Genomic DNA, 25,817 nt, shown 5'->3' with positions numbered 1-25,817 from the left:
CAAAAGTTAGAAATAACTTCTAAGTTTCTCAAAAGCAATAAACTTCTTGGAGAAGCACACACCACTTCCCCAAGAGGCGCACACACAAAACTTTTAGAACCAAAGGTACGTCACAAGATACTTAAAACCACCACAATGCAAAATAGTCTTCCCGGGGAGGCACACACGTGTAAAACAAAAGCAAACAGTCAAAATTAATTCATACGTCCCCGAGAGGTAGACACGTCAGAGAGAAAGTTTCAGAATGTGGAGCGGTCTTCCTGGAGAGGTGCTCACGTCAAATGAAGTTATCAAAACAATCGCTCCTTGCAACTCCAGGAGAAACAGACAGACAAGTTTTAGAGAAACTGGAAGGATAACACTCTCACGACGGTTATCCTGCCGACTACGCCAATAAAAATGTCTCGCTCCAATTTAGGAGTGAGGCAAAGGTTCTTTTAATAATGTTATGCCCGGCGTGAGATTAAGAAGAAGAGCATTCAAATGTTGATCCGACCAGTTTATTGGAAATAATAGACAATTGAGGGGATGGGGAAGGGAGAGTGACGAATGCCAAAATTAGGGTGATGGGGAAGGGAAAGTAGGCGATAGAAAAAGGTAGAAAAGAGCAAGAATTACGTTAAAGCGGGGAATAGTCACCTCCTGGATGCAGCAGCGTCCCGTAGCACGTTGTTAACGTTGGTCCGGGGCAAAATAAGCGTAGGGGAGAGCAGCAACGGAGTAGCAGGCTGCAAACAGCAGATCGGTGAATCGCAGAAAAGATGGTCAGAGTACCGTGGTCTCTAGAAGCAGAGTCTCGGGCAGCGAGGTCCCTCGGAGCAGAGTCTCGAGCAGCAATCCCAGAAAAGAGAATAGGCAGCAGTAGGACAGCGGTGGAGGGATCTGAGGTCAGATACCTAGATGCCCACAAAACCGTGGTTTGTCCGTGCCCTTTTTATCCTTCTTTCCAGCCTTCGAGAGATTTCGGGACGGCTTGGGTCAGAGTCTAGTGACTTCCTCAGAGATGTCAATCTTCCTTGAGATGGGCCAACAGGAAAGACCACTTAAGGGCCATTAGTCCTCAGGGATGGCCATCTTCCTTGAGATAGGCCAACACAAAAAGACCACTTAAGGGCCATTGATCAGTATCTTATCTCCCTTTCGTAGCTCCTGGACTTGTCCATCTCCTAAACAAAGGGATTTCTCGAACCTTGGTTCCCGTGTGTCTCAGACAAAGGCAGTCCTGGAACCTTGGCCAGGACTTGCTTGAACTTGTCCATTTCAGCAAACTTTGAGACAGTAATGTAAAAAGCATGGCCTCTTACAGGGACTTGGGGGGTGATGATGCTGAAGGTGAGAAAGCGAGTGAGCATGTCAGATAATCATATAGTGTAGAAACCCTAATCTCTTTAGTTGTAACATCAAATCTACTATTTATATTCACTGTGGGATGTCATTTATTGTTGTAGCTTGCCAGCCAATTTATATACAAACTAAGTAATTAACTCCTCAGTCAAAGAGAGAGGATAACAGTTGAGATCAGGCTGCAGTTTTTAATTCAGTTGTGCATTTCAGAACCTCCCTCCCAGCTCTCCAGCTACCGATGTTCACAAAATGTTCATGAATGTCTATTTTTTTTTTTTTTCAGCTAAGCTTGTGCCTTCTTCCATGTCCTCAGCAGACTTGGTCAAAATAATTCAGTATGTTCACAAGTGACTAGAGAGGGCAAAAGTACAGTCAGTCAGCACAATTGCTTAAGCCTCAGTTCTTTAGGAAATAAAACTAACAGGAACTTAGTAATCTCCAACTTTGAATATTTCATATACAGCTGACCAACATGAGAAAGGCAGCTACTGGACTGTTTCACACACTTATCATTTATTTATGCTGAATTTTCTGCAGTTATCGTTTTTAATATTATACTGAAAAGCTGAAATTCGTTTTTTGTTGTCCTGGTATTTTAGGAATGGCAGTCATTTCCCTTTTCCATTGCAGAAGAGTGGAGAAAAAAGTAGAATAGCAAAGAGAGATTGAAAATGAGGATAGATCTGGACATTAAAAGTATACAAAAAGCTATTACTTAGATGACTAAAACATTTTCCATTCAGTTCCTTTATAATCACTAGCTACAATGGCTGTGTTCTACAGTCTCAGAAGACATGTGATGTCTGGGCCATGACTAAAACTGTAGGTTTTAGTCAATCTGTCTAAATCTGCTCTAGACAACCTGCTCAATTCCAGCACATAGCTTTCCATCAGAGGGACCCCCAGCTGGGATAGTGACCTCACCCAAGCTCAAGAGATTCATCTCTAAAAGAGGAAGTCAGGCAAAAAAGGTTTGCTTGAATTAATAAGGAATTCCTGTCCAAACTTGACCACAAAAATGAAGCATACAGAGGGTAGAAGCAAGGATGAATAACTTGCAGAGAACGCAGAGACTGTTCAGTGATGATGTTAGAAAAGCTAAAGCTCTACAGGAGTTTAATCTGAACAGAGATGCCAAAGTCAGCAGGAAAGGCTTCTATGGACAGGGGAGAATGTGGGCTGAGTGAGATGGGGACCTGGCTACATAGGACAGGGAAAATGCCAAAGTACTGAATGCTTTCTTTGCCTCAGTCTACCAGCAAGACTGACCTTCAAGAGCCCAAGTCTTGGAGACAGATGGAAAGGCTGGAACAAGTACATCCTACACTTTGCGAAAAGTGGTCAGGTCAGGTAATGCTTATGTAAACATACTTGTGGGCTCCTATGAGCTGCAGTCACAAGTGCTAAGAGAGCCAGCAGATGTCATCGTGAGGCCGTGCTTTATCATCTTACTGTAGCAGCTGTGAGAAATGTCCAAAGTCTGAAGCAAAACAAATGTCATTCCTAACCACAAGAAAGGCCAGAAGAAGGATCTGAGAAATAAAAGACCAGCCTGGAAATCATTAGTTTATCAGTTCTATGAAGTGACCAGGCTGCTGGATGTGGGAAGAGCAGTGGATTTCTGTAGGGTCTCCCATGAAATTCTTACAGACAAGATGCTGAATCATGGGGTGGATGGGCAGACAGTGACATGGGATGAACACTGACTGAATCACCAGGCCCAGAAGGTGGTGATCAGCAGAACAAAAGTAACTTTATCTCTATGAACCCATACTGACCAGTCCCAGTCACCAATTTGTCCTTCACATAGTTTAGAAATTCCTTGTAATATTATTTTCTCTATTGCCTTCACTGGGGTAAAGGTGAAGCTGACTGATCTTTACTTCAAAGGATCTGTCATTGTTTCCTGTTGGAGACAGGAGTGGCATTTCCTCTTTTCTGGTCCTTGGGAACTTCTCCCACTTCCCATGAGTGTTCAGAGAAAGCATGGCCTTACCGTGATGTCTGCGAGTTCCCTCAGTGCTTGTGGATGCTTTCTATTAACTCTCACCGGGCTTGTTTACATCCTGTTGTTTTCAGAGTTCCTCAGCTGGATCCTTCTGAACCTGTGTCCTTATTGACTCTCTGAAAATCCTCATTGAAATCAAGAGAACTAAGTAAACAAGAAAGTACTTCCTCTTAATGATACAAATTGGCCTCCCTTTCTATAACTTTTAATAAGAATATGCAAACTTTTAGAAAGTCTCTTCATACTCTGTCACTCCCACTATCCTTAGGAGTAGAATGGCTAAAGCCAAAGATAACGTGCCTCATTTTTGCCTTTATGAAGGAGAACCTGTTGTGGTCCTGGAAGATATCCTGACAGCCTCCAGGTCTTCTGTATGCAATGAAAAGATGTTCAGCATACTGCCATGCAATGGACCACTTTGCTCAGCTTCATCTGCATACCTGTGTGCTCCCTAAAGGATGAACAGAGTGTAATATCTGTGATCTCTGGTTCGAGAGAAAACACCAAAACTGCTGTAACCCATAATGAGTAAAAAGTAATTGCAGTAATATCCAGTGTAAAAGCTCCAGACTTTGGGAAATATCAAATAGCAAAATAGCGTTTGGAAAAAAAAAAAAAAGATAGATTCCATTTATATAGCACTGTATTTCACTTCTTTGAGTGTGTTTAACAGCCATTTCTCTGCAGCAGTTGTCAGCACAGGCATTACTAAGTCAATAGTCTTCTGTTACAAAGAGAAACACATGGTGGTTTAAGTACATGATGTTCTGCACAGCAGAAATCTTCACTGTAGAATTATTTAAGGACAGTTTGGAAGTACTGGGAGCAATAGATAGTAGACAACAGGCTCAGTTAAGCCCTATATATGTCTTTGGCATGCCATGAAAACAGGATATGAAATAAGATAAAGTTGGCTGTTACATTCTAATATTGAAATGTACTTATCATATTTTAAAAAGCCTACAGTTTCCAGGAAAAAGAAAAAAGAAAAAGAAAAAAGTCCTGTCAGATTGTTGTGTGAGTTGTTTCAATAAGCTGCTGGATATATTGAATTTGGTGTCTTCATGACTCTGGGGAAGAAAAGACCTCAATGTGAAGTAAAACAGGAAGTTCTGATACAAATATGAGTTGAGGTTTAATGAAAATATAATCCATATTCTCTAATAAACCGCTGGGTTTTGGATTAGAAGTTCTTTACTCAAAACTAGAGCTAATTTTGAATTTTTAACCTGTTACCTTCAAAATCTGAAACTCCTATTTGTCTCATCTTTTTGAACATTTTCAGACTTTTTCATAGGACATATGTAGGATGGGCTTTCTTTACAATGGCACTTTTTGCCATCAAACTTTTCTCCAGTGTAAATCTGTCAATACACAGAATTTGAAATAAATGTTTATATAGTGTCTTTGTTTCTAGTACAGTCCATCGCCTATGCTTTAATTTTATTAATGTTTGAGAGACTTTGAATTATTTCTCCTGCAAGTTCTTTACAAATTTATTGGTTGATAAAATGTATTTGCTGATATTTGTTTTATCCTTTTATTTCCTTTTAGTTATTGCTGAAAATACTGACTTTCTGTAGACTATTGTCTTTTTACATTAAAAAGTTATTCAAGTATTAGGCAGTTATTCTCCATGTTATTTTCCATCCTAAAACTTCCTGTATCTCATTAATGTAGTTATTGTTTAACTTGTGTGTGGTTTTCATTGCTGTCATGCACAAGACATTAATTATTATTATTTTCTAAATATGAACTGTTCTCTAAAGGCTATTCCCCTTAAAGATAATTTGATGCAAGGTATTAATTTAAATTTGAAAATATATCCTGTGGTGAATTGAAGCTGTTGTTATGAGGATATAAGGATACAGAAAGCATTCTAAGTTCATGTAAATGAAGATTTATGAGTGCTGTCCACAACTGATGAACCACCGTGATTCTAGTGATGAAGCTACATCTGGGGGAAAGAGGGAGGAGAGAGAGGATGGAACAAAAAGGAATGTGAGAGATGTGGGCACCATGGAGGAGAGAGCGACATGGAGGAAGGGAGAGACACATAGAAAAGAGATGACCATCCACTGGGGCTTCCTGGATATGTGTCCTACCCTGGGCACTCTTTCCAGTAGAATGGGTGGTTGCCCTCACAGTGCTTCTCCCACAGTAACTCAATATGTTTCATCAGCATCTGCACAAATCCCCCATTGATGGATCACTGCAAATGCTTTGAGTTACTTCAAACTAAAACTTTATTCATTTACTGCCAGACTTCTACTGATGTGAATTTAGAAAGGCCCTGTGGGGTCTTTCACATCGAGGAATGTTCAGTGACATAGTCAGTTACAGATTAAATAAGAAAAATGTTTAAAATAAATACTGAAGTCTGTTAATTGTAAAGTCAGCTGTGATGTTGGTACATCCTCAGTATCTACATGACTTAATCTACCCGGATCATATCCATTACAGATAATTTTAAACAGTTTCTCTTTGTGGCTGTTGTTGTATATGCTATTATTCAGTTACTCTACAGCAGTGTTGGCGTAGTGCATTAACTTTGTACAGTCATTCATAAAAAACTGAATACAAGGAATTGTTTTCTGCTTCTGCTGCATGGAGCACAAGTACTTCACCTAGATCTGGAATGTTCTCTTGGGGCCAGGATCATGCACAGCCTGTCAGAGTGGTTCATAGGTTACAGAGCCTGTATCTTGCAGCCTGGATCCAGCCATTCTTAACGACAAACACAGCTGCTGCAGCGTGATCAGATCTAATTCCAGAGCAGCCTCTGAAAAACTGTGTATTCTGAAAACACTCCCGCTGCATCGTATGTATTCCTAATTGGTTTTGTCCGGTACTGAAACAACAGTTACACATCTAGAACAGCACCCTCATTTCTGTGTCTGCCTGAGTGACAGGCAACGACATGAGGTTCCAAAATTCTGCTTTGCTTTGTTGTGAAATGTATCTTCTAGCAAAGTCTTTCTACTGACCTGATTTATTTCCAGAGTCCAGTGCGAGGTTGATGAACTAAAAGAGGTATTTTATACACCAGATACAGGTAAAATTGAGAAATTTCTTAATGTCATGTAAAATTTCCAGAAAACTGGCAAAAAGGTAATTATTCTTAGCAGAGTTTCATTGTTTCAGGGAGGTGCATGGATGTCTGATTCACTCGTGTAAAAATGTAAGTCTTTGCATTAAAACAAATCTAGTGCTTATGAACAGAAAGGACTGACTGATCGGAAGTAAATAGATAAAGTCAACTGAACATAGCAAGTGTAATCATGATGGAGCTAAACATTTTATAGGTAGATCAATACAGCACATCCGCTTTAAACAAGTTCACACTCATACCAGAAGCAGTCCAAGTATTGCAATTGTTACAACAGACTGCAAATCCTTTTTTAATAGCTGGGTAAATATTTGAGCAATTAACTTGCTACAAGCTTCCTGCAACTGAGGCTTCACTCTTACTTGCAGAAAGGCAGCACTGCCAGCAACCCAGAAGCTGCCCTTGAATCAACCTTTGAAGGAACAGACAGCAGCAGCAATACCGGTGACATACAGTGTTTGAGTAATATCTGTGGGGTTATCGAGTCTCTATGCAGAAATGCGGGCTAAGAAATTGCCTGAAGTTCCAGGGAAGACATTATCTACAGCACTCTGAGGAAATAAGATTTAAGAAAATTTTATTTACTATTTCCGACATTCCTAGAATTCCATCACCAGTGAGAGTCATGAGAACACTGATATAAATGAGTGTGTAGAAAGACCTAAATGAATAGATCCACGTCATACTTTTCTTTTATTCTGAGGTTTGGCTGCCTTCCATGTGTTCATGAAATAAATTGGCTGCAGCAGAGCAGCTAGTAGCATTCCACCGAGTGGAAGAATCCCAGCAGGGACAGAAGCCGGCTCAGTAAGGTAAGCAGGAGTGAAAGATTGCAGCGGGGTTTTGAATGGGTTTCAAGGCTTCAGATTAATATTTTATTTACCATACTGCTCATTTAGAATCTAAAAGATAGAGATTTATCTATTAACTTTAAACTTCTCTTCCAAAGTAATTTCTGCAGCCTCGTTTACATCCAGTCTTTATGTTCCTACATTCATTTTAGAGTCTCTAGATTTTGTAAAAGCTAATTGATTTGAAAGTAATTAAATTCCCATTATTTATTAACTATAGGTTGGCAGGAGTTCCTTTTAATCTAATCTACTGTCAAACTGTAAGAAGTTTTGAGAAATTACTTATGTTGTTTGGAAGCAGGACTGTCAGATGCAGCCCAACACAATAAAAACAGATCTGATCTAATTGCCCCAGGGAGCGCTTGCTGTGAATGATACAGAATTAGATAATATTTGGATCATACTGCTGTGTGAATGGACCCAAGTTTTGTACTGAGATGTGCCTGGGATAAGTGGAAGAGTGAATGATGCCTAAGAACAAAAGGTATTAGTAAGGAGGCAGCCCTCCTCAAGCCTTCTTTCTAGCCCTCCTCAAGCTGCGTACACTTCACAGAAAATTAATGCACTGAAAAAATGGGTGTGAAAAGATATCACAACAACAACAAAAACACAGAACAGAAACAACTATGAGTAAAAATGAAACAAAGTGGGAGTAGGTGGCATGTATGTAAGTACGTGGTGGAAGATGTAAGGGTTATCAGAATGAGAGCATCTTTATTTCACACACTGCTATGGGTCACATGTGGAAATTCAAGCTGTGGAAGCTTAATACAACAGGAAGTGTACCTCTTAAAATCATTGTAGAGTGCTTTATTTATCCTACAGTGCCAACAGAACCAAGATCTGACACGAACTTTTACAGTTTCTCACTTTTAAATGCCCGCTGATTAAAACAACCAAAACAACTGAATCTGAGTGCAGTCCTTCAGAACTAGCCTATACCCATTGTTCCCAGTAGGAAGTCTTCTAAGAATTTTTCCACTTCTTAGGTGTGCCTTTGAAAATGTTTGAAAATTCACCTGCCCTTCACAGGAGTTATTTGGGGTCCCAGCTTGTGTTGTCTTTGTCTTCTCATGGGGGTGATGACCATAAGTATCCCAGATGGAAGGCTCTTGGTGTCTCGGTGGTTTGCACAACATCACTACCTCTTCATAAAATGAATTTTCACTTAAGTAAGCATTTAGGCCTAACTGAACATGAGTTGTAATTAATAACCGCAGATTGTGAGGGACAGAGTCAGTGGAATCATAAGATAGATCCCAAGTTGTAAAAATCAAGAATTTGGATCTTCCAAACTTCTGATCAAGTGCAGTCAAACTAGTACTTATGCTTTCACTAGAAACATTCAAGGGGGGGTCAAACGCCTATTTTTGAACATCCCTAGGTCTAATTAGGTCTTGATGCTTTGTTAGTGCTGAACTCCTCGCACAGCAATACCTCTGAAGATCCACGAGCTGGTGTTATTTCCCAGATGCTCTGCAGAGCCTGGCTCAGTTAGGAGGTTGCAGAGGTCAGGCTCAGTTAAGACTTCACAAATGGTCTTTTTTTGGTCTAGCTTACTTCAATTAGAAAGTAGTTTCAGCAAGATGAAGATGAAGTCCTTGCCTTTATTTTCTGCCCCCTGACCATTTGTTACTCATCCGTCATTCAAAAAGAGTAGCACTTTGTTTTAGTAAACATAATCGCAAGCACAGCATCATTTGAACAATGCAGCAAATGGTGAAGTCAAATGATTAAACTGTAGATGCATCATTAATTATCTGAATTATACAAATGGTTGGAGGTTGACTTTTCTTTTTCTTGCAGCCACTGTTTGTATTCATGAATGAATTATTCTAATAAACTACTCAAGCTTACAAACTCCATGTCTCTCCATTTGAGATACAGTGACGCTGCTTGCCTTTTCTGAAAGTTAGGCTACAGTATGCTGAAGTTAGCATGACAAACTTTCATTTATGAGTGCTTTGAAAATTATCTTAAACCAAGGTACTTCTGAGGGACTTCAACCCAGCCACCAAAGTGCAAAAAAGGCTGCTATGGTTGAAAAGTGTAGAGTAAAAAATTGAAGTAGCATCAGCTAGTCATACTTTGTCTAGAGGTAAAGTCTTTTTCAGTACAGGCCTTTAACGCAACTTTGTGTATACATTTTTAGTAGAAATACTGATATATCCAACTGAATTACTGCCATTGAAAATACACTGTTTTTGCTTTTTAAGATGCAAGCCATCACATCTATTGGTTTTATATGCCAGTTCCCTTGAATGTCATGTACTGAAATTTTACCATTTTCAAACTTATTTCTCAACTGAAACATGAACTTATATTTCAGGACTAGGAATGAGAGACAGATCAGATTACCAGAGTTTCTCATCGAGCTGCAAAATGATGCTCCGCTCAGGCCGTGAAAAGCCATACGGAATGCCTCCTTGTGAGAAGCAACCAGTGAGAAAGAAGTTTCTGATGAGCACCAGATCAGCAGCTGCTGAAAACTCAGGTAACTTCTCCCTTTGAGTGAAAGGTGTGTCTGTAATCTTGGGATGCCAATCCAAGGTAGAATTCAACTAAATCAAGTATCAAGAGCAGCTCAAAAGTAAAAGTACAAAGCAAAACCTGGCTTTAAAAAAAATGAGCACTCCTCAAGGGATTGACATTGATTTTCTCATATAACAAAATATAGTATGGTGATTTCTAAAGTATATCTGTGACTCCCTGGAAGAGAGTGAATGCCATAGCAGGCCTGAAAGCTGTTCTGAGTACTGTACTAGTTCTTAGTTAGAGTACACCAAAATTCTTAAACTATCAGATCTATAATGCACCATAACAGGTTTTTCTCAAAGTTTTGCTCTGCTAATTTCTTTAGAGAAAAGCCCCTGATTATTCTGGAGGGCTTGTAGCTCAAGTTGTCAGACCTGTGAAGAAACGGCCTTTACCCATGTGTTGTATTAGGCGAAATCGGACCCTCGGGATGTAACGTGATAGGCCCTCCCCTGCTGGGTCATGCATATGTATAAAAGATAAGGATGAAACTGGATACCTATATAAGGGACCCTCACATTCCAATAAACGCCATTTTACCGCTCACCATAATGGTGTAACAAACAGCTGTGACTTGGTCGGGGCCGTCGATACACATTCACAAAGGGACTTGACTTTCCAGGTTACCAGATCGAGGTAACACCCATGTATGTGTTAAAGCTCCAGCTTAGATGTGTCAGAGCTGCCAGTGCAGGAGGGTGGGAGTGCACATCTCTTGTTGTTTTTGTTCACTGAACATGTAGTTCCTGTCCAGCACAAACAAAGACAATTCCTCAAAGACAGCTCTTTTTTTATTTCTTTTTTTATTATTATTATTACTTTGTCCAAAATTTTGGCTGGAAAACAGATAATTCAGAGAAACTGCACTCTCTTAAAAGGAATAACAAAAGTTTGCGGTGAGGTCAAGCATTCCCAGAGCATTCTGTAATAGCTAACTCATTCTCAGTATCCCATTGTTTCACTTGCCTAATTTTTCCAGCTCAGAAAGGACAATTCACTGTATGACACTTGATTACTTGAGGACTGTGCTGCAACCAAAACTTCTTCAGCTCTGTACTGAATCGGAAAGTAGCAAACCTGGCCCAGGAAAATGTGTTCAGTCTGGTATAATCTAAACTGTGCTTTACAGCTTTAATCTGTAGATGCTGCACAGTTATATTCAGTTGCGGTAAAAAACAACTTCTCTGCTTAGGAACTTTTACCTGCAAATACCTTTGCTGTCATCGTATTTTTCTTTTCTCAGTAAGAGATGCCTGGTACTCTGAACATCCTCCTCTCCTGCCTATATGGCTCCACAACTCCTCTGGCTGCTGTTTTAGGTGGCTCTATGCGTCCTAAATCACTAATTTGTATGCAGATCCGAATTTCAAAGTGGAAAACTGGGGAACTGGGAGGTTCTTACTTACAAAAGGAAGGAATCTAGTCCAGGAACAACATGCTGCAAAATCGTTTCCCCTACCTAGAATCGTAGAATCATAGAATGACCTGGGTTGGAAGGGACCTCAAGTATCACGAAGTTCCAAACCCCCTGCCTAGTAGGGCCACCAAACTACCACAATTACTAGATCAGGTTGCCCAGGGCCCCATCCAACCTAGCCTTGAACACCTCCACTTCACCTTTACCTTTCTTCAGATGAAAGTTTATGCCTTAACAGTGTGTTCTTTTCTGCTGCCTCCCTATGTACACCCTCATGCAGGGTGTTACTCTGCTCTGCCTTCCCACATCAGTTGCTCCTTTAGACCCACTTCTTTTTCTTTGTGCAAATTCCTCTTGTCCTTGTCAGTGTCTTCTAGCACAGCTATTTGCAGGTTGTCCGCAACTCCACCCTCCAGGCTTACATGCTCTTCTTGAGTCAGAAGCCATTTTTACAAGCTCAAGTTTTTGCACAAATGGGGTAGCTCCAGAAATCTCATATTCTCCCTGGGGTAAACTGCAAGCAAATAAATCCTTGCTTTCCTTCTTGACACAACAACAAAGCCCCTTGAAAGGCAGCTTAAGCTAACTGTGTGAATATGTGTTGCCCATACTATTCTAACGTGCATGTAGTTTCTGAAAAACTTACACTGATTATCAAGCAAAAATAACTATAAAAATACACCTCATATTTTATTACACAATGTTATCATTTTTCTGCTGTAAGTACAATTAACTTCAACTCATTTGTGATTAGAGCTTCAGCTGCGGCAAACGCTGAGGTGCTACATACAGACTGAAGATTCAAAAACTGTGCATTTCAACTTAGATGAACGTGGTCGCCATGAAATATCAACCATGGATTCACAACACCCTGCAGGTAGCGTGCTTTTTATACCAGAACTCATGAGCTGTATCCGTGGTATCATAAGACACTGTTGAATGCACTTTTATATGGTCTGTTCATGAGCCAGTATGATAACATTTTGTTGCATATTTATGAATACTGATAGTGATATGTGAAAATATTTATCCCAGTTTAAAATTGGTAAATATAGTACATGGTAAGTATACATAACAGGCCCTAGGGATTTCTAATTGATATCATTTAAGGCCCTTCATTTCATCACTGGCCTCCAGTCAAGTCAAGTGTATTCTCTTCTGTAAAAGACAATCAGTCGATATATTTATTAGACTCAGAGCTCAGACTTCAGGGTATATGCGTGCAGGTACAACTGTTCAGTCTTAGAGGCACCACATGAATTCAAAGACCTGCAAGAAGTGAACTCTGATGTCTCCTGCAGTTTCATAGTTTCATAGTATCGTGCGGGTTGGAAGGGACCTTAGAGATCATCGAGTCCAACCCCCGGGATTCGAGCCTCTGTGTAGCAGAGCGGCACTTCTACCACTTGCGCCACAGGGGGGATTCGAACTCGGGGCCCCAGTGTTGCAAGGCGGCATCTTTTAGTTCCAAACCATTTCTCCACTTTCTTCAAATCACAATGTCTTTAAATTTGGGGGATGGTTCTGTCTAATTCCAAATCTTTTGCTAAATATCTTTTGTTTTAGATACGGCGTGGTTAAGCCTGTTCACAAGCAACAAACGAGAGGTTAGAGGTAAGGCTTGAATTACTCATGTGGGAGCAAAATACTTCATTTTCTTTGTTAGGGATTGATTTAAACTGAGTCTGTAATGTTTCTAAGGCATCATATTAGCGGCGGTATATTAAACCAAATGTTCATTTAAGTCAGGCTACTGGATGATCTTAAAAAGCCACAAAACTTGCCATAGCAAGTTATGAATAAGGGCTTGAACTGGATACGAATGTGCAGGAGGAAATAGAATGCACACAAGCTAGAATCAATATTTTTTAAAAGAAAAACAAGTGTGCTGTATTTCTGGCATTCGAGTCTCAGTTAGCAAAGACCTGTTGTAACAGGAAGGGGAAGATGAAAAGGGTATGAAGAAAGAGAAGACACATTTTTGGAACCTCTCTATTGTAAGCATAACAAATGAGCGGTACATTCAAGGATACATTTGTTTTAGTATTCCAGTAAAGGATAAATCTATTCCAGTTTCAAACAGAAAGAACTTCCGTGATCCAGGATTGCACCTTGTCCAGTGGTGACGCGGGGATTTCTAGAGAAGACTGTAAAATATCGACCCATCCATTCAGTGTTTGCCTAAATCCCAACCATGTACATTTCAACCAACAGCCCATTTGTCACAGTCATCAGACATGATTTACACAGTTAATCTCCCATAAGTCAGAACACTGTTATGACTTGAGTGTGAAATATCTCTTCCCTGCTGATGCGCCACCTATACGCTACAGCTGATGACTGAGGTAATCTGAAGTGATGAATCTGCACATAATGACGCGGGAAGATTTTTTAGACCTTACATTCTACTACATTCATCAAATGCATTTGTAAATACACAAACTGAGCACAACATGCCTAAGTGCACCTAAGATTTTATCAAGGATTTTTATGCCCTTTTAATGCTGTAGCCTGTTCAGACAAAATTCCTTTAAAAGACCTCTGCAAAAGCATTGCAGCTGGAGTAACAGAGGAAGCTAAAATAATGTAAAGGATTAGAGAGCCTGAAACAGTTCAGGTGGAATGACTGCATTCTGCTAATTCAGAATGCATTAGCATTCTTCAAAGGCTGAAAAATATCCTCAGTGACAAGAAAAAAACCACAGCTCTTTAATTGCAGCTGTTAAAGCTGCTGATTACCTAACCTCTGTAACTCTGTATGCTCTCTATTCCTTTGCAGTGCTGATGGACATGCAGGGCTTTTATTTTTTAATCATAAACAGGACACTAGAAATATCTTCAAAAGCACACATAGTGCTATCTTAAATAACTCTTCAGGGCAATCAGATATTTATGGCAGGTAATGCTCTTTTTCTGTACCTGGAGCAGTGGCTGTTTTATCAGGTTGAGAATGATCCCCTGTTATATACTTGCTATTATATTGTTATGTACCCTGTTATATACTGTTATTTCTTGCAGCTGAGAAAACTGTTATCAAAAAGAAAGTGCATCCAGTGCACCCACTGATAGCAGGAAGATTTTGACCTACAAAGTACCCAGTAAATAAAACAGAAAAACCCTGTATTTTCTGTAGGGGTGCTTGTATAGTCAGATATATAAACCAGAACATGACATCTGTACCTACATAATAATATGAATGTGCCTTCACAGTTGATGAGTTTATACATAAAACTGTAATTATATATATATATTCACATAACTCTGATACTCCATATACAATAGGTTGGGTTTTATTTTGTTTTGTTTTTGTTGGTTTTTTTCTGTGTTTTTTTTTTTTTTTGTTTTTGTAGAGAGAAATTAAGTTTTTGTATGGCAAATTTAAATTCTCATGAAGCCACAGACCCTAAACACTTCTCAGAAGAAAGACTTATTGAGTGACTGTATTAGTTTCTCTTCCTGTGCCTATCAGTGTAAGGTGAATCTGAGTGTTGTCTGTTTTGCTACTTTCACCTGTGCTTCATTTTATGAAGTGATGCACATTTTATTGCTTTTTTTGTTTTTTTTTTCCCTAGCAAAAACAAACTCTAAAAATGTGGTGGTCCTCATGCAGCGATTAAGGTGCAATGAATTTGTGCTGTTGAGCAAGGGAGAAAATCAGCTCTGTCTGAAGGTAAGAAGTAGTTTAATTTGTAACTTTTAAGTGCTCTTTCTCTCTGTAGAACAATTTTTCCCACAGTCCATTTCAAACTGATTTTCCTTTTCTTATCACTTCCCACCCTGCACAACTTGATTGCCTTCCTGTGTCCTATCCAGGCAAATATTTAAAATAGATCATTGCAAAAATCATTGGGTTTGGTCTACTGAATTGAAATGAGGTGAGTTTAAGAGGGGAATTATTTTTTCCTCATATACCTAACTTGCAAGGAGCTGTTGCCAGAGAATTCTCATTTTCTCAGTCTTGTCTGGTTTCTTTATAGTGGGAAGAGCAGTCAAGGTCAGGTTTCCATGTGGCAGGCCCAGGTTACAAACCTTACAAATATGTGTCTGAGGAAGAGCTTCCTGTAAGAATTTAATCTTTATAGCAGGGCAAAGATCTGAGCAGGTTCCCCATGTTATACCAAGATAAGGAATAAACATAGGATCACTGAATGGCCTGGGTTAAAAAGGTTCACAGTGATCATCCAGTTTCAACCCCCTGCTATGTGCAGGGTCATCAACCACCAGACCAGGCTGCCCAGAGCCACATCCAGCCTGGCCTCGAATGCCTCCAGGGATGGGGCATCCACAACCTCCTTGGGCAACCTGTTCCAGTGCATCACTGAGTGAAAAACGTCCTCCTTATATCTAACCTAAATCTCCCCTGTCTTAGTTTAAAACCATTCCCCCTTGTCTTATAACTATCAAACTGTGTAAACAGCTGTTCTCCCTCCTGTTTACACACTCCTTTTAAATACTGGAAGGTCTCCCTGCAGCCTTCTCTTCTCCAAGCTCAATAGGCCCAGTTCCCTCAACCTTTCCTCGTAGGAGAGGTGCTCTAGCCCTCCAAATGCTTTCTCAGAATAAGTCTTCTGTGTTCTTCGTTTATTTTTCGTTTCAGGCCTTTCCAGAAAATCTGTTTCCTAAGATTTTTGTGGAAATGTGTTTTATAAGATACATTAATTATGTTTATAACATATTGCTGCATTGGAATTTTCTTTACTTTCCTGTGAAGAATAATTGGTTTTTAGGATCTTATCTATTTCAGAGATAATTTTGTCATAAATCAATTATGTGAAAAGTGTTTCACCAAATCAGAGATAGAACTGAGTGTTGAGTCCCAGCAGGTTTTACAGCACAATCGCCTATTTAAAAAGTATGGAATAATTACATTTCTTAGCATGACTAAGAGCAGTTCTTAATTGAAAATTGTTTAAGACATACTTACTATCTCCCAAGTATGTAAAAAGCTTGGGAAGATCATTAACTGTTCTGTTTCCAACAGAATGTGAATAATTTTTGTATTCTTGATGGGAAATCTTGTAAGGGGGGTGGCTGCATTCCTTATCTGCTATTATTTCTTTTGTATTCTGTTATGGCATGCTGCAATCTCAGCTGCATTGCAAAATAGAATCTTGGCATTCAACAGTTTGTAGGATTTTCTTTTGATGTTTGTTTCCAAACCAATTCATAATATACTCAGGAAGTATTTTGAGAACATAAGAACTTATTCACCTCAGATAACTGAAGTGTAAATACAAGTGAGCTTTGTGGGGAAAATAAATAAATAAATAAATAGAATTAATACAGCATTTTGTGTATTAAAAGTGGAAAAAGCAAAGGCAAAATTACCAATCTGCATGGTTGTAAACACAGGTTTTAAAGGGATGCTGTTCCGAGCCAGATCATACTTCACTGGAAGAAGGCAACAGAAAAACATGCACAAAGGGAGGTCTTGACTTCAACAAGGTATATAATTATGATTGATGAATATAAACGTATGTATGAGACAGAGAATATGCAAACATGGATGTTAAAAAAAATAGGCAGCTAAGTATATTTTTACAGTACATTTCTACTTTTACCCATGAAATGAATGTTTACACAATTCTTTTAAGCATTTTCCTCAGAAAAAAAAAAAAAAAGAAAACATGAACAATGTCTCCATGTGCTTGAGTTGACTTGTGTACACTAACACGTTATTTGATCTATGGCCAAAATATCTGAGCTTAAATTACAACATGAAAGACAAAACCATGATTCTTGCATTATTGTGCTTCTCTAAAGTGTGGGGAGATGGACAAGAAATCATGCCACGTGAAGATTACTTTGTGAGGTCTAGAAAATCCAGATGAGTGTACTAGGAGATTAAGAAGGGTCAAATTGTAAGAATAATGATGTCTTTAAGGAAAATGAATCCATGTGTCAAAAACTTACGGAATTGATAAAAAAAACAAGATATAGATAATAATAATAATAAATAATAGTAATAAATACCAAATATTTAGTATAAATAAAAGATTACAAATAAACAATCCCCGAAGCACTTTCAGACTGAATTTTGTGCCAGCAGAGAACTATGAATCTTGAGTAACACTGTGTATCCGATGATATACAGGTAGCCAGGTCACTTACTCACATATTTTGGTGATCAAAGTTTGGTCTTGTCAGTTCTTCTATAGACAGAAACAATAAAACATTAGAAGCATGGTAGGGTTGTCACTTTAGTTGTTCTGTAACATATTTTAAACCAATATTCTAATGTGGTGAAAATCAAAAGCTGAGAAAATGTTGAGAACAACTATTTTTTGTTGCGGTTGTGCTCCAGCTGACTGTTAAAGAGGATGAAAAGAAAATATTTCCAGTTTCAGCAAGGAAAATTAAAGCTAACAGGGATCAGTCAGCTTTCATGATAACAAGTCTGAAATACCAAACATCTAAAATTTGCAGGCTGAAATTTACATAATTTCTAATATTTCTCCAAAGTCAGAAAGGAATTCTGGTAATTTGAAATGATTGTTTGTTTGTTCCTTGAAGTCTTTCTGAAATGGTCTTTCAAAGGTAAAAAGCTACACATCTATTGCCTTCTTTGTTTGTTTGCATAATTAGTTAACTGATCTCTGGCCAAAAAAAAATATTTGGGTCCTTCAGTTTGGGTTTCGCTTGAGGTACCTACCATAAATATACCTTATTTATTTATAATACCTTATTATAATTTATATAAATATACACAGAAACAGAAAACAAGAAGGCAGACAAAATTTAAGACACATTCTAGCCTCTTCCTTATATGATATGACTGTATCTTGAAAGCATTTTTTATCGGGAAGAAGACATGCCTTTTCCTGTTGAGCTGTCCGTAGAGAAAGAATTAAGAAATCATTCTAAGAACACATTTGCTCCACACCTTACAAGGCAGCTACCGAGTTACCCATCACTGTTTGCAAATACCCTCAAGTGGGAAGGTGTGTTACTTAGAGAGATCAGCAGCCTGCATTTGGGTCACATCCAATTACAACAAGAAGCAGTGCCATAGCCCTGCCTGAAATTTGAAATTCTTGTAAACCTTCTAAAATGGGTGCACTGAAGAAGAAATATTCTCTGATACGATCAGTTAAGCCTTCATTGTGCACTGGATTCAGAAGTGGCTGACAAAGCTATACGGTGCCACAAGATGGTATTTTGTCTGCTAGCTTTCAGTAGCGCTAAAGACAGGTGTTTTTGTTTACTACTGGAAAACCGCCAGCAGAATTACCAGAAACATGAGAGTCTGTGAAGCCTGCCATTACACCAGCAGAAGGACTTTCCCAATGTGCTGTAGATTTCCATTTCTAAAACCAACGCTTTTGGAGTAATAGCTAACAATCAATATTCATTAAAAGATCTTTTATTAATTAGCCTATTACGTAAGTTTCTAACAGCAAATAATAGTTTGCAATAAAGGCTTATAATTACAGAGGATTGAGGTGGGCAGGTAACATAGACCACAACCAACGTGTACTACAGCACTATGCTGGTAATAGCAGAGAAGTATGCACAGTATACACCATTCTTCCCTCACAGAGGGCACATGCTGGTGGTCACCCACCTGGAGCCCAGTCCCAGCATTATCTGTGCAGCAGTTGTTCTAACCCAATAGTATTATTTGCTTATTGTAATTATCTGCATCATAAAGCAGGTAACTATGCAATGGGTTGCAGTAAGAGGTGTGGAGTATTATTTCCCTCCCCTCCACCACAGAAAAGGCTTCCAGGTATGCCTGTACAACAAGTTGACAACAATGGGACATTTCCAACCACTTAAGTATTTCTTGTGCTGGTTATTTTGTCTGTTCTAGCCCAAGTAAGATTACATTTATAATCTCTGCCACTTGATGTAGATCATGCCTAGAGAAACGCTAGCCTCTGCCACTTCTAAAGCAGACAAAGGTTATGAAGTTGAAATGAGTCATTTAGCATTCATCATTCACATTAGTGCATTGATTTTACTAGAATTTCTCAACCAGCCTGTTACTGTGTGATGCCCTACTTATTCTTACGTTCATTCTCACAAACCAACATTTTCCTCAGAAGTCTGGACCAGAATTATTCAGCCATGTGATGTCAGAGCTGTATCCTTATGGCAAAGGCAGAAGGACAGTGAGCCTCTCAGCTCACTCTCATTCTTTCATTAAGTGCTGGTAGTGCTCAGTCTTCCTTCATTTTCAAACATTCTTTTTTTTTCTTCTCTTCCTTGCTTGATACCCCTCCTAAATTCCTTCCTGCCTTGACATGCTTGCTTACACAGTGACTGAAGTCAACAATTCTATCACCAGATTTGGCCTTCTCCTTAAGTTGTTCCCCAGTGGGTTATGCAAGATTATTAGGTTGTTTCTGCTGAACAGCACTTTTCCAGAATGAAGGGCTGCTCATACAGTTCCATTAAGGCCTGATCAGTTTTTATTCTATGGTCTTCTATAATTCACTGAGTATTTAGGCAAAGCTAAGCAAGACTTAGTTTAAGTCAGAGGGCAGCTATGCAGTCAGCAAAAGCCCTACTGTGGAACTTACTCATGGTTTCAGCCAAACAGACTAAGGTAAATAAAATACAGCACCAAGCTGACAAAAAGTGAGAGCAGCAGAATTTCTTTGGTTCAGAACTTTAGGTTGTCAGTGATAATGCCACATTCATTGCGCCCAGCTGCTGGCTGGGGTCAATTTGTCACCGTCCTTTCTGTCACCTAGCCAAAGCAGTATGAACAAAGTCACACCACTATTCAGTGCTTGGCACAGGGTGCCCTACAATCCAGTATGAGCAGGAGTCAAAGTGCGTACTATTACTGATTCCACTGAAGTGTTTTCTCAGACCCTTGGATGGCAAGATGTAAGCCATGTACAGCCCTTTGGTGGGTTGGGGCCAGCTGACCTGGCTACATTCCTCCCAGCCTCTTGTCCACTCCCAGCCTGCTCCATACGGCTACATTTGGGAAAAAGACATCATGCTGATGCTGAGCAAGCACAGAGCCATCAAACTGTGTTTATCAGCCCTGTTCCAGTCTCAGCACAAAGCATCACGTTTATCTGAGATATTTCCCAAGGACAATGACTTCACTGAGGTGGCTGAGATGGCAGTTCAGTTTTATCATTTTACTTGTCATCAGATGTTGCTTATGTTGATCAATGTCTCCTTGTTTCACGTGGTGCAAACTGTATGCCATATACATACCACGACGATGTATGGCAAGTTGCTCTGCTTCAGCTGTCCTTTTCAGACACTTCTTACATTTTAGCTGCTTCCTGCTTCAGAGAGCAGCAGTTAGACCCAACCTCAGGTTTTGATAACTGTGCCTTACTTGAATCCTTCTGTGCTGATTTATTTTAAAGCATGGATAACACTACTCTCTCGCTGCTTCTTCTGAAACATTATTTACATACCTGGACCGATTTTCTTTAACCTGTTGAGTCAACGTATGTTGGACATACGTTACTACATGTGCACTGTGACTAAACTGTGGGCTGTGAGTAAGGTGTATTTTTTCACTAAACGTGAAAACAGACCTGCAGAGTGATTCTTCCCCTAATGCAATGCCAAAGAAACAGATCTGTAACTGAAAACCACCTGTTAATTTCTTAAATTGTTCGAACGATCATGCCTGCTGCAGTAGGAGCTGTTGTCTGGATGCAATAGGAGCTATCCTCAGAAAGAGCTCTTTGGAAGAAGTCTGTCATTCTCTGTGTTGTTTTGTTGGTTTTTTTCGTCAGCCTTCTTAGTAGGTCATCATGGAAAATCACACAGTTCCTGCTTTCTTGCATAACATGTAGTTGTAAATATTCCTCGATGTGATCTCAGATCCGGGACCTGTGGCGTCTGGCAGCCTTGTGTCAGCACTTCTAGCAGCAGCAGCTGCTCCTACTCACAGTTCCTTTCTCCCACCCACACAATATAATTCCCGAAACCATCTTCTGATGTGTCCCCCACCCCCCCCCACCCCCCTCCCGTGACTAATTTCCCACCACCTCATGCAGATATGTAGGTATTATTCAGTCTCAATTAAGTGTCCCTTGCTTGTAATCTTTGTAGGACAAATTTCTCCACAGCGCACACTGATTTGTCTCCCTGCTTCTGCTGGTTCTCTCTTTCTATTGCCCCCTTCTCTATGAATCTCTATGAATCCAAGAGATTATTTCATTGAATGTATAGTTCCATTTTACGGTTTTCCTTTTTGAGTTCCCAGAAGGTGAGAAGGTTTTTCTTTCCTAATGACAAATTTTCTTCAGCTTTTCTGTTTTCAAAACATAATTTTTGGATTGAAACTGCAGATACTGTGCTGTCACTCTGGTTCATCATGACAAGATATTTTAGCTGCTTTCCATTATACCTTCATTAATACAAGAGGTGTATCCTTACATTTCACTTTCTGTGCTCTACAGTAACCACAGGGCATATTCTTTCCTTTCTTGTTGCCAATTGGGCTGAAAAGGCACATTCCTCCTTCTATGGCAACGTGCCTTTTGCTGTCATCTTCAGCATAGTTGGAACCCTTTACTACTCTCACTCCGAGGCTTATTGTGAGCCTTTCTGATCTTTCTTCAGGCAGGCCCACACCTCCTCTGACTTTATCAGAGTTCTCATTGCTAATTTTAAAAGCCTGATGGCCTCCAGAGCTTATGAGTTTGGGCCCTATCTCTTACCTTTCCTTTCTCCAGAGTGCTGTTTTCTGGTAACCCTTCTCATCCTCACCCCGGGGGCACCTGGAGCACCCATACACATCAAGTCATAGCAAGAGGCTGCTTGGGCAATAGCTATTCCTTCATAAGATGGGTCTTAGCAAGAGGCTTGGAGACTTGAAATGCATTCAAATTGTATGTATTAAGCCAGGTTTTATTAAGGGTAATAAGCACTGTAATATTTGTAGTACTCCAAAATAGGCAAGAGAAGCTCTGACTTGGCATGCTGTTGCTACTGGCAGCTGACCTGGAAGGCAGGACTGAGGTAAGGAAAGGATCAGGAGAAAACCCTAAACTATTCCAATAGCAGGCACAGCACAGAACTAGCCTGGGAAGTAAAGGAATGCAATTGTGGGTCTGGAAGCACTCAGTCCTTTGAGGGAAGCAGGTATTATTCTGTTTTCATTCCTCATAGAATCTGTCCCAAATGATGTTGTCTTAAGGAGGATTTCTGGTAAACACTGGAAAATAAATATCACTGGAGAAAACAATTTAAAGTATACCAAGATAACAATATCCCTGAATTTTCATTACACGTATGGTGCTATAGAAAAGCTTTATAAAATAACGTGTTCTTTGCATTGTGTATTTTCATAGCTGAAGGAAGACAATCACTTTTTCATCATGCATTCTGAGGGAGATTCGGTGAAGTTCCAGTGCTACGAAGACACAAATTACTTTCTGCATGTGAATGATCACTCACTTGACATACGCAAGCTGGATCATGATGACCAGAATGCGGAGAGAAACTTTGTCTTCAAGTTGACATATTTTTAGGAAAAATTGTTTTTTCTACCTTTCAGTGGCCTAAGTATCAACACAGCTTCTATCACAGTCTATACAGAGAGGGCAAGAAGTTGAGGTTAATTCATTTCTCTTTTGCCTTACTTTTTACTTCTTTTTGTTGTTGTAGTTGTTGTTCTAATGACCATTTTGCATGAATAACATCTTTTCTTTCTGTACTTAAATAGGAAGAGATAATGGCTAAATTTGAAAAACACAGTAACTAATCAGTCTCTTCATATAGTACCTGCACAATTATGGACTTCAGAAGCTGAATTTTCCCCGAAGGTGAAAAGTACGTTGCATATATTGCAATGACAAGGGAAAAGGGCTTATGCACAGTCATGGAAAAGCAGAGCTTTCCACAGTGCAAACCCTCCACTATTAAAAAAATAAGTTTCTTATAAGCTCATCTGAACTTGCAGAAATAACGCTTAGAAGTCACTAAATGTATATGTATGTATACTGACCAAGTGGTGGTGGGAAAGATGAGGAAAGTATCATTCACCTCAAGGAGAGCAGGGGAGGAGGTCAGGGCTCAGCAGCTCAGAGTGCATGCACTTAGCCTGGCAGCACTGCAGCCTCAACAGGGCCCTAGGGGAAGTGCAGTCAGTGCTTGGCTGCAAAGAGGCGTGCGGAGCAACATCTGAAACATTCAGTTTTCATAATGACCAAATAAATTGGAAATGAGCAAGTGAGCTGAAAAAACACACACACAGTACCACAGGAGCAGCCTTTTAGCAATGGGCTCTGTCAGTCAGAGTCAGTCTTAATGATCTTAAAGGTCTTTTGCAACCTTAGTGATTCGCAGTTCTAGGAGGAAGATGCTGCCCCTTAGAGCACGCACATTGTACTCTGTGAGGCACAAAACACATTGAATAGAAGAGGAAACAAACCACGGGTGCACACACGATCAGTGGGTGTTAAAAGTCTGGTTCTCAGCTGCTGTGCATGCAGATCCACTGCCATTTGGTGGCACTTTAACACAATGGGTTAGGGACCACGTTTGTGTGAATGCTAGATGTCAGCAGCTGTGCAGGGAGCTGTGGCTCAGCTTCAGTGAAACAGCATACAGCAACACTGCCCTGCAAGGGCTGTTCACTGCCCATGTGGCAGGTAGTGCATACTTGGAATAGGAATCCTAACATCAGTCAATCAAATTCATGTGCTTTACAACAGGGCAATATTATATTTCTTTCAGTAACAGCAATGTGGTTCTTCACTGCTGACTACTACACTTAGAACAGCAAAAATCATTTTGTTGCTTCCATTGCTGGTAGAACAGAAGAGAGCTTTTGAGTATTCTACAGCAGAACTTACAGATTCTAGATCTGTTCAGTGTTCACTGAAGTCAGTGGATGGGAAACAAGCAAAAACACAACAGCCCAATCCCAACAACATCAACGAAAAAACCTACATAATGGGAAACAGTGTTGATAGGTGAATGGTTGTACTGGATGATCTTAGAGGTCTTGTTTATTCTATGATTCTGCGCTTCTATGATTCCATATTTATTACAGCATATGTTACACAAAAAGTAAGATATTTAGAATAATCTATTATGCTAAACAAAGAATGAATTAAATTGTGTATCAGGTGCAATAATTTCACTGAGACAGTAACACCTGGCAGTCTGACATTTACCAGCGGTGAGGTGATGACCTTACTCCGTCACAGTAGCTGATGAAATAATTACTAGTATTCACCACAAAGCTTGTATGAAGCATACTGATAAAACACACAACTGTCTGCAAAAAGATGTGTTTAAACTCAGTGAACACTGATTCTGATCTGTGGTCAAAGCTTAAATTATGGCTGTAATGCAGAATGCTGCACTTCTACCACCTACCTTAAAAACAAGATCATTTAAAACAATTTTTGCATAGCAGCAGTGGTAGTTTTGTAAAGTTGTAGACTCCGAGATACAAAGTCAAAATGTTGTTTGACAATTTATTTATTTTTTTCATAAAATAATAAATTCAGTCAGCTCTGTGATGAGAAATTGGGTCAGCACCTCATGGATACTCACCTTTCCCAGACTCTTACTTTGCACATACAAAACCTGTGAACTGACAAGTAACAAACAAGGGGGAAAGCATATATTGGTTCTATTTAGACATTAATACAAAGCTAATGCCAGCGAGCGGTCGATTTTCTTTCTTTCTTTTTTTTTTTTTTTTTTTTTTTTTTTTTAAATATAGCCTGCTCACTCTACAGTGGGGAAAAATAAATGCATTTATCCAATGTGTCTAACATCTGAACATGAAACATAGTTACTATGTTGCAGCTTATTTTCAAAATGAGGCAGATATTCTTAAACATTTACTTTGCAGGTATGATAATTATTAAAATATTAATATCAATATATTTGTTTTGTTTTTCTGCAATTCAAAAGCTGTGCCAAATAGAAAATATTGGGTTCTGTTTATTGGAAAACAATTAAATGCAAGTTGTCTTCATATGTAGCTTCATGGGCCTCTGGTACTTTGACCATAATTGTGAGCTGTTAGAATAACATTTGTAGAAGAACATCATTCAGAATAAATAATGTGATTCTGATGCTAGTTAATCCAAGGGAAATAATAATTATTATAATAATAGAGTATAAAGTGGTGACCATACCTGCCTAGCATCTATGTGCCAGTTAATCCAGAGACTGGATTTTTTTTGTCCTTGGGGAAGGCAATCGTCGCTCAGTAGAAGAAGAAGACTGACTAAATGATTACTGCATTAAAGTCTGCTTGGGATCATCTGCTGTACATTAAAGCATGAGATTGGTACCCAACATTGCTAGGCCTGAAATATAAGCCTTCTGTGTGCTGTGTTACACACTAACTTCATTATGGACATCCATGGATTATGAACCAGATATCAAAATTAGAAATGGTTAGTCTAATGAATGTTTTTACAGTCAGAACAAAAGGTAATGACCTAGTTTGAATGCAGTTACAACAGTACTAAGACCTGTAAAACTTCTAAGTAACTCAAGTTAACCATTTTCTATTAAAGGAACACTATCAAACACTATGTACATTTCCATTTACTCTGTTAATTCTGATTAGTAACATAATAAAGGACTAGACAAAGA

The 25,817-nt window shown here is 39.3% G+C and overlaps 1 protein-coding gene across 1 annotated transcript; it reads left to right on the top strand.

The window, feature by feature from the left end:
- Positions 1–154: 154 nt before the first annotated feature.
- Positions 155–25,817, top strand: LOC107306122 (uncharacterized). Its single transcript, XM_015848990.3, has 7 exons — positions 155–7,273; positions 9,642–9,806; positions 12,019–12,141; positions 12,831–12,878; positions 14,837–14,934; positions 16,617–16,709; positions 22,544–25,817. The coding sequence occupies exons 2-7, from the start codon at positions 9,650–9,652 to the stop codon at positions 22,721–22,723; spliced, it is 699 nt and encodes a 232-aa protein (XP_015704476.2). The 5' UTR covers positions 155–7,273; positions 9,642–9,649; the 3' UTR covers positions 22,724–25,817.

The sequence above is a fragment of the Coturnix japonica genome, chromosome Z (assembly GCF_054131305.1).
Source record: "Coturnix japonica strain WE chromosome Z, WE-NBRP24, whole genome shotgun sequence".
In the NCBI taxonomy this organism is placed as follows: domain Eukaryota; kingdom Metazoa; phylum Chordata; class Aves; order Galliformes; family Phasianidae; genus Coturnix; species Coturnix japonica.
Note: the sequence above shows the minus strand (reverse complement) of the source record. Positions and strands in the feature narration are given on the sequence as shown.